The sequence below is a fragment of the Tachypleus tridentatus genome, chromosome 7, assembly GCF_004210375.1.
Source record: "Tachypleus tridentatus isolate NWPU-2018 chromosome 7, ASM421037v1, whole genome shotgun sequence".
Taxonomy (NCBI): domain Eukaryota; kingdom Metazoa; phylum Arthropoda; class Merostomata; order Xiphosura; family Limulidae; genus Tachypleus; species Tachypleus tridentatus.
Window position 1 is genome coordinate 42,209,323 of NC_134831.1, and position 10,137 is coordinate 42,219,459.

Below are 10,137 nucleotides of genomic sequence, written 5' to 3' on the forward strand. Positions count from 1 at the left end.
AAAGTTACCTGCACTAGTCCTCTCTAATTTATCAGTGATACACAACAGGTATTGCAGCTAGTCAACACCATCCACGACCAGCTCTTGGGCTAATCTTTAGTAATGAATAGTGGGATTAACTGCCATATTATAAGGAAAGAGCAAGTATGTCTGGTGTGAATGGGATTTAAATTAACAACCTGCACATTGCAAGATGAACATCCTAACTGTCAGTCCATGCCAGATATAAGCATAACAAAATGAGGGAATATATTGTTTTGATAGTACATCAGTCTGTCTTCTTGAGAAATAGCTGGCTAATAATATTACACTTAATAGCTAGTATTGTTTTAAGTACATTAAATGTAAGCAATGTTAAAATGGAAAATTAGGCCCTTTTTAATATGTGCTGATGTAAAGATTTTTGTGGAAGATCATGATATGGCTAAACCTTTTATCACTTTTTTTTCTCAACATTCTATAGCAAATACTGGGAACACACAAATATTAGTCCTCTACTGGTGAAAATTTTTACCAGACATTGTTTTTCCTGAGATTTTAAAGAAGATTGAAGATCACCTATTTGCTTGCTTCATTCATTTCTGGTATATCAATAACCAATCAGTACATTCCTGATGATTGGAGATTTACTATTCTTTATAAATCATGTGATAAAAGAAGCCATGAAATTATACACAAAATTAGTAATACCTGGTGGGGAAAATTTTACATTATAAAAGCAAGTAACCATGGACTCACTAAAGGGAAATATGTTACTAATCAGTAAATATTTATTATGTTTTTAAAATATGGCATTTATTTGGATAAGGAAAAGGAAGTGGACTATGTATATTTAGATTTTAAAAAGCCTTTGATAAGCTACCACACAGAAAATTAGCTAAAAACATATCACACAGGTAAAGAATTGGGAAAAGACAAGAAAACTGGACTGAAGGATGCTTTGATGAGATAGCAAAAGTTGTTATTAATGGAATCCAGTAAAACTGGAACATTGTTACTAGTTGAGTACCTTGTGAACTAGTGCTTGAGTCTGTGATTTTTTCTGCTGATGACATTAAAATCTTGGTATTTCTATCTGAACTGAAGATGTTGAGATGCTGTAAGAATGACTTCAACCAATTGCTCAATTGGAGAAATATTTGGCTATTTAAATAACAACCAATAATTATGGTAAATGTGAGGTAATACACTTGGACTACAATTATATGGATCACAAACTGGTTATAAATGGAAACTAACTCAACAGCATGACTGAGGAAAGGATTTTGTTATAGTGGTATATAAATCACATAAGCCATTAAAGCGATGCTCTATTGCTAGTAATAAAGCTAACAGAACATGTGTATTTATGTCTGACTACAAGACAAAAATAGATAGTTATCTCTCTTTATAAACCATTTGTTAAGTCTTCTTTGAATTACTGTGCACAGTTTTGATCTCCTTGCAAAAGAAGGAAAAGGTTCAGAAGACCACTTCTAGGAAGTTTCCAAGGATAAAAGGGCTATTTAACAGAGATAAGTTAAGGGATCTTATTTATTTCCTTTTGTGAAAAGAAAGGTAAGATATGACCTTATTAAAGTTTACAAGATTATCGAAGATATCAATAAGATAAATGACTGATTTCTTTTGCTGCATTTTGAAGAGAAATGTATGAGAGAACTCAGACTCTAGATTTGGAAAGTCACACTAGGTACCAATAATTTGTAATGATGAGAAACTCACTTGAAGTAAAAATGTACTCTCAAAATGGTTGGTATCGGTATTAAAATTTCAATTAACCCTTTCGGCGTGGTTGGTGACAGAAGTCAACTTGAAGGCTCAGCCCAGCAGGCAATCTTCGTCGATAAGATGTAAACAACATACCCTCGTGGCTAATTATTATAATCACACAGGCCTGTAGACCTACTTGATGCTAGAACCATGTGTATTCATTGTTTACTTGGGATTCCCAGCAGGTATTTAAACCGGAGGTCACGTGATTTTTTGTTTTCTAGCCTGTGTAGTTCATACTGTTCATTGTTTTAGAAGACTCCTTCCTTGCATATTCTGTTGATACTTGCGGCGTTGTTACAGTGCTGAAAGGAAAAGCTTACACCACTAAAGAAGTAATCAATATTATTTTTAACAATGAAGAGAGTGACAATGAGTTTGAGCCAGATGATAATGAAAGCTTACTTGTAACGGATGAGAGTGATTGATAAAGACATTCGTAGCCTGGAATCTGCCCTCACTTTAGGTAAGCACATGGTGGTTAGGGTCATATAACTTATTGCATAAACTGACTGACCAAGGCTAGTTCTTGTTAATGGATATATAATATATTGTGCAGATTGCAAGAGCAATGGTGAAAACCGGTATCTCCAAAACTATTCAGAGAGCAGATTATTCAAAATTTGCTGGAAGGATATGTCAGCAAAGCCAAACAAAAAGGAAGACCAAGTACCAATAAAGGTCAGAGTTGGTGGAAAGACATAGTATTGGACAATATGAGGACAAAAAACACAAACCCGATTGTACTGTTTGCAGCGATAGATACACAGCTGGATGGAAAAGAAAGCAGACTAATTATTTCTGCAAACAGTGCAATCTCCCCATGTGCTTTTTACCATGCCATGAGATATATCATAACCACTATCAACAGGCTGTTGCACAAATTGTATACAATTTATAATAAATTATTGTGCTTTACATAGAACTTCTTCGAGTGTATCAGGTGTCTTCCTTTATTCCTATTATTCTTATGTATTGAATTTAACATATGTAGTGGATTGGATACAATCACTGAACAATTCGGGGACTTTTGTTGAGTTTTTGCCAAGATATCATGGTTTTAGTACTGATACCGTAATTAGTTGAAGTATCAAAAATATATATTCAGTGCCATGCCAAACATTCACATTTTTTATTCAGTGCTGAAAGGGTCAAAATAAATTAGAGAATAACATTTCGACATTCTTAGGTCATCTTCACATTAAACTAGGTACCAGTTATGAAAGTTTTATTTTTTAACTTTTCTAACAGGATGAGTGAGTTGTCATTTTGTTTGATTTGTTAACTTAAACACAAAGCCACATAATGGACTATCTGTGTTCTACCCATCATATGTTCCAAACTCAATTTTGAGCATTATAAGTCAGCAGGCATACTGGTGTGCTACTGGGGTTGAGCTGTCAACAGCAGTAGAGGAGATCCAGTGCTTTAAATGAGCTTAAGTAAGAAAATGTGAATTACTTGAAAGATGGTTTCATTTTTTACTATTTATCAAAAGTGGGTGTGTAGAAGCAGCCATGAAAAATCAGATGGTCTCTTTTCATATTCTGGATGGTAGACTGACTTGGCAAATGGAAAATGGTGAACTTACCAGAGTAAATGTTTTTCTAGCATTTTCATCTTTACTATGACTTTTACTAATGTGTGCATTCCATATGGAGTTTCTAGTGGATCAGTACATTTCTTAGAATGCCATGTACATCATGTTACTTGGTGTAGCTGTGATCACTTTCATTCATTTTATTGTAGTTAATCTATAATTAATATTTTTACTTTCATAATTATCTAAAATAAGTAAAAGTATTTATGCTTATTTTTTCAATTTGTTTTACCACAGTTAGACATATACTTACCTTTTAAGTCCAAATGGTTTATTTCTCCCAGATTTGGAACACCCCAAGAACTACTTCGTGCAGAGAGAACAAATCTGTGTGCTTTAACAGTTCTTCCATCTAGTTCAACTGTCAGGTCACTAGGGAAAAACAACATAAACATGAAATATAAAAAGTACTGATAATATTCCATGGATAACTTCTGATAAAAAATACAGTTGTTGGGTTTACTTATTTATATTCATATGAGAAAGATTTTTTAATAAGTGAGCTACAAACAAATAATAATATTTATCATTATTCTTTAAGGCAACAAATTTCATCTGTATTTAATTCTAAAAGCTATTAGTAACAGTTCTGGTTTGAACTTTCACCATATTTCATATGATGTTGAGACCACAACACTTTAAACTGATATGATTAGTTATGGTCTTACAGGGAGTGGAAATTATTAAAATGACATCTGTGTAATGAAATTTGAGCAATGGAGGTAAGGTTGAAGATTTAATTTTTCTTCTTCTAGAGCTTACAAAAATTGTCTTGATTTTAATATTTTCCTACAGGTAATCTGTATCAATGGTGGAATAAAAAGTCTGCAAATGGAAGCTACATGTTTTAGGGTATGAAAATCTAGATCCAGACCTAACAAAACTATTTCTCTGTTAATAATAAACCTATGGAATGTTTTACTGATGAGGATATAGCATGTGCTACTAAAATTCTTTTAAACATTGTTGGAAATGGAAAAGTTCAGTTAATCATTGGACTCATTGATTAGTTATATTCAATTACTTTGATATTCTCTGATGTAAGAACTAGATAATTGAAATAAATAAAAAAATTAACAATCAGAAATACTAATTGCATTGGTTGAATATTTTCTTGAGTCATGAAACTCACTATGATGTAAATATTCAATTACTCAAAAATAAGAATTATAAATCATAATGGCAATATTTTGCCTACTTCAATGATTATAATAATAAAAAAATAGTAATAACTGGGAACTTTAGTTTCAATTAGATAATTATTTTTGCAACATTAAATGACTTCAGAATAATTTCAATTATTAATTAACTACTCTACATAAATAATATAATTATGTTGATTAGTTACCCCCTTGTGGAGAGATGACTGATTGTTATAATGATCTTCCATTTATCACATTGAACTTTATGTTCAATTGACCACCAATACAAACATACATGTAAAGTAGTGGGAGAAAAAAGCAAGCATGATTAGACATAAATAAGGTTCAGGCAGACACAACAGTGCAACATTATTTGGAGCTCAAATAGAAATTATGTCTCACTTTCAATACTGTTGTTAAATACTGGATATACTGCTGTCTTTACTTTTTATTAAAAGTAATAAGTGTATAATTAATCCAAACAGTGTTCCTTATTCCTTAATTACCTGTACAGCTCTTTATCAAAAAGACTAGCAACAGTTTTAAGTAATCTAGAAACAAATGAGTCTTCGTCAGCATTTCCAGATGATGCAACTGCTATGCTGTATTTTTTTTCCAAATCTGCAAGTCGTGTCTGTAGCTTTACATACTCCTCACGTAACAAGGCCAGGTGTCGCTTTAGTTTGACAACTTCTAGAAGAATTAAAAATAACTTCAAAATTACATTGCAGATTAACTAAAAATGCATCTAGTTAAATCAATTTTGAAAAGCAGTTCTTGTAAGTTATCCTATTTTATGATATGACGAACACCTGATTTAACGACTAGTTAAAATTGATGAAAGAGACCACTAGGATTACAAAAACAACTAATGTAACAATCAAAACTCTGTTAAAGAACCAAAGCTTTTGAATGGATAAACTTGTACAGTCAACTGGTCTCTAATATCTTACTCTATTGCTCATTAAAAGTTCATAAAATAGACAGTTATATGAGTTTAGGCTTTATTTTTTTCAAATTCAGACATTTTTCTCATCTTTTCCTTTGACTAGAAAAAGTTTTGATGTCACAGAATGCATACATGGCTAATATACAGAACTTTTTCGAAAGTTTAATAAACAACCAAACTGTGTGGTTATAAAATTGATTTAAGGTTGATAATTGATGAGTGAATCTATTGCAATAGATTCATTACTGATTTTGTCAGCTTTTTATTTCAACTGTTTCTTCAATTTTGTGTTTCAATACATTACTGCAGGCATGAGAATGTGCTGTATGTATGAGAGAAGATTACAGTAAAATTGTTGCATTAGTATCCTATTGAAAGACCAGGCCTATCAGTGAACAAAAAAGCTAAACTGTAAGAACTGAACTTGTAGCCAGACACATAAAACACTTTCTTTATCATTAAGTGTACTTGGCTTTGCATTCTTCCTTTTTACTAATTAATTCAAAAGGTAATATTTTCTTAACCTAAAAATGTATTTTCAAAAGATGCTTCATCACACAATGGCAAGGGCTCCATATAGGCACATCTGTAGAAATCACATTTCGTCTCAAGAAGGGCATACTCTTTACCCAGAATGTAAAAAGGAGAGGCAGAATAAAAACATGATCATACAAACACTAACACACTAAAGGTCTGCAACCAATAAGTATAGCGTGGTTAAGGCATGGTCACCTGAACTCAAATGGACAGACCCTTTTATGGCAAAAAACAAAACAAAACAGTATCAAATACTATACAAGTGTGAGAAAAAAATTTAAAAAGCTTGACAAGCCATTCCCACCAAGCAGCCAGGCTCCTGCAGAAAAATGGAGATGGGAGAGCAGGACATCTCATCATAAAAGACAAGTAGAATCTAAGCCCCACTCCATGAAGGTGGTGAGCAAAAGTCCTCCTAACTTGACTGAAAATGTAAGGGGCTGAGACCATACCAAAAGTAAGGAATGGAAATACTCAATTCTAATTAACAAAATATATAAAACATCTTGAGAATGGAGCAACTGGAATACGTAAAAGATAATCTGAAACACTGACCTTAATCAGCCACAAATTGGGTGGCAAAGATTACCACAAAGAAAAGAAATTTCCACTTGGAAACAAGAAATGACCAGATACCAGTTGAGAGATGACAGATCTATACCTAAATGCTAGTCCCCTATCTTCCTGGGGACCATAAAAAGAGAAGAGTAAAACTCGGACAAAATGAGTATAGTCTTGTGATTGCATTTTTGACCAAAAGACCCACAAATGTATTCTTGAAACACTGAAGATAAATACTGTCAGGAGAAAGAGAGACTGTGGGTTAGAACCTGAAAAACCCATGTGTCAGCAGAACACTGATATCAAAGGTTTGTGAGTAAGACAGATGGATACAACAACAGGATATTCACTAATGAACCTGACATAAGAAAGATAGAAGGCCTCAAAGCTGGAATAGAATGGGGTAGAAGTTGACCAATCAAGTCAAGTAATAAGAATTAAAGGGTAAGGTTAAGAAAAACATAAAAGTCAGGAATATAAGGAGTTGAAAACTTGAATGTGAAGAAAAGGAACACAACAAAGATCTTGCAGATAATGAGAGGTGGATGTTAGTGAAGAGTGCATCCTGAGCCAACAAGTCCCAACATCAAATGAACCAAGTTAGGAGAGTAAACTAGAAATGGCATGTGCCAAAAGAAGATAACAAACCTCTTTGGATAATACAATGATGCAACTCAGACATAAGATGAAGGGAAGAGAAGTAACGGAGGGTGGTCTGAAAAGGATGAAAAAAATTTGGACACCAGGGAGCAAACTAAAAAACAGATTTTGCTCCTCAAGCATGCAAGGAGATTCCAAAGACTGGTAATCTAGACAAGTTTAAGAAGAGTTGAGAGCCAGCAGAAAAGAGTCAAAACACAAGGAGGAAGAGGAATGTAGGTTTAGGTGTGGAGAGTTGTACAAGAAAGGAACCAACATGATTTGCAATATTAGGTGAAGAAAAAGTAATCTTAAGAACTGATTTCATGGAGTAAAGAATGGATAAAAACAAAAGATGAAAAAAAGAAATGTTACTAAGAAAACACATCCAGAAAGAGATAGAGATTGAGGATTTTCTTTCACTAATAAGGCAATATCCAAAGCAAACTCAGGTGGATGGAAAGATGGTCAAATTCTTTGTCCTCCTGGTTATTCTTGAACAGAGGTGTCAGCTAAAGGGACAAGAAGAAAAACATGAAGAAACTCACAACATGCTGTGTGATAAGTGTAAGGACTTCAAACCTTCTCGAGCCACAGTAGAAACAAGTCCTGTATTTTTAACTTTGTCATTTTCACATGACAAATTTGAAGTCACTAACACTTGAGAATTCATTATGCTATTAGATGCATTTGAAACAAGAGTTAAGATAAAACAGAACTTAATTTTATTTTACAAATGCTAGTCTCAGTAAAACAAGTGTAGATTATAAAAAACTCAACAATTCAGTTCGAGGCAATGCCAAAGAAAATAAATTTATTTTAAATTTTAAAATAATTGAGTTTCCCTATAATTTTATATTATAATCCAAATGCTGGTTTATAACTTTAACTAGAAATGCATTAGGTATCTTTTACTACAACTATATACTGTCACTTCAATATTAATCTTAAAATTAAGTAATTTCTTTATGTCTGAAATAAATTCAATGTTATTTTTTTGGCAAACAGTTTGTTTTACAGTTTATCATTTTGCAGTTACTCAAATTTAATCATTCTAATTTAGGCTCTAAGAATAAAATAAGAATAATACATATAAGTTAGTATAATTGATGACTGTAAGAAATAAAAATAAAAATTCTATACTCTGAAAACACAAATAATTTGTCAACACATTTTCACTGTTGATCAACATACCACCTTACACTTACTGTAGAACTACTTACAATGTGTTAAGAAATTTGATAACTTGTTTAATAACTTCTCTATTACCTCTAATTTTTGTACAAATCTGTCACAAAAAGTATAAATTTATTCTAGGGAAGTTAACTTTAACTATCAGAACTTCCTGAGCTAACTTGAAATATTATAACTTTCCAAAAATGGAAAAAAACACAACTATTTTAGTACTTTTCAATCCAGAAAAAGAAGCAAAATAAACACTTATAGCCACATGATAAGTAACAAGTACCTTTTACAAAAACTTAAAAGTAGGAAACAAAATATTAAGTACAACTAATTTTTGTTACATATATGTCTAAAACATTGAGATTCATTTAAATCAAGCACTTGCAAGTTACAAGGAAGTAATAATAATAAAGTGTATTAATATCCTAGAGTAATCATATCTAACCTATATGCTATATACTTAAGATAATGGTTAGAGAGACAGAGAGAAAAAAGTAAAATAATGTGTTTAAATAGTACAGTTTAAGTGTAAATATTCACACAACATAATTACTTTTCACAACTGTTTATACTTTTTAAATATTCTACAAAGGTGTTGCTACATATAGCCACATAAGGGCAATGCTTCCTTTCTGGTTTATTGTAACTATTTGTACTTACATTTAATGAATAAATTGACTTAAATGCCAATCTCATTTTGGACTGAATGAATTTAGAGACAATAATCCTCGAGTTTTGTCAGACAGAATCAAAATATCATACTATATTGTAGTTTAATAATTACATCAGTATACCTTATTTCAATGAAACTCAAAGTATTTCTGCTCATTATTTCAGATTTTAATAAGCTTTACTAATATCACATCTCTGAAATGGTCAATATTGTCTCAGAACAACAAAAGTTTAAATTTTACAATTAAGCATTATGCAAAACTGATTAGTTAAACATAACTTTAATTTTATAAACCTAAATCACTGAACGTGAAGATTGTAAGTCGTACTTTGAAGTTCACCATTTACAAAGCTACAAAGTTTTCAGTAATAGTAATATTAAAAACAAGAATAAACAGCGAGCTGCTATTTTCCACCCTATACTGATATTATTATTATATGAATTTTTCAGTATTAACATTAACAAATTACAGTTTAGATACCACTAAAAACTGATATCGATAATAACAGTAAGAGTTCTACCCAGAGTTACGAACGGTACATATATTTTATAAAACAATTTACACATGATCAAATGAAAAAAAAATTCTATATTAGCTTTTACTATAGCAGAAGATTATAAGAAAATTTATATTTTTATTTACAAAACGAAATTGAGGTAAACACCACGAGAATCTTATCAACAGAGTTACGCCTCTTCCTACCTTCTTCAGCCATGGCAGTCACGTGATGTAAGATAATTTGATGCTAGATAGAGCTTTTCATTGTACTCGGTAAAAACAAATAGGACGAGTGCCCCCTTGTAGTACAAAAAAACATCTTTTTTTTTAAAAGAAAATTCTCGAGTATTTCATTTTATTTGTTGTTTTGAATTAAGCACAAAGTCACACAATGGGCTATCTGTGCTCTGCCTACCACGGGTATTGAAACCCGTGATTTATTCAAATCAAATGCAATATATATTACTCATTACGGAATTACGATTAAAAGGAAAACTATAGTTCAAGGAAGTTTGTTTGTTTTTTGAATTTCGCGCAAAGCTTTTGTTTGTTTGTTTGTTTGTTTTTGAATTTCGCACAAAG

General features: G+C 31.8%; 1 protein-coding gene across 4 annotated transcripts in view; it reads right to left on the reverse strand.

Moving 5' to 3' along the window:
* Window positions 1–9,822, reverse strand: part of LOC143255521 (rabankyrin-5) — a 50,731-nt gene extending 40,909 nt beyond the window's left edge. For 2 of the 4 annotated variants that reach the window (XM_076511313.1, XM_076511312.1), the window contains exons 1-3: window positions 9,760–9,822; window positions 5,019–5,205; window positions 3,624–3,742 (exon numbers count right to left, since the gene is read on the reverse strand). In XM_076511313.1, coding sequence (XP_076367428.1) covers window positions 3,624–3,742; window positions 5,019–5,205; window positions 9,760–9,772 — 319 coding nt within the window. In that variant the 5' untranslated portion in view covers window positions 9,773–9,822. Of the gene's footprint in view, window positions 1–3,623; window positions 3,743–5,018; window positions 5,206–5,985; window positions 6,053–9,759 lie in introns of those variants that run through there. The other 2 variants (XM_076511311.1, XM_076511310.1) reach the window with 1 other exon arrangement.
* Between the last annotated feature and the right edge of the window lie 315 nt (window positions 9,823–10,137).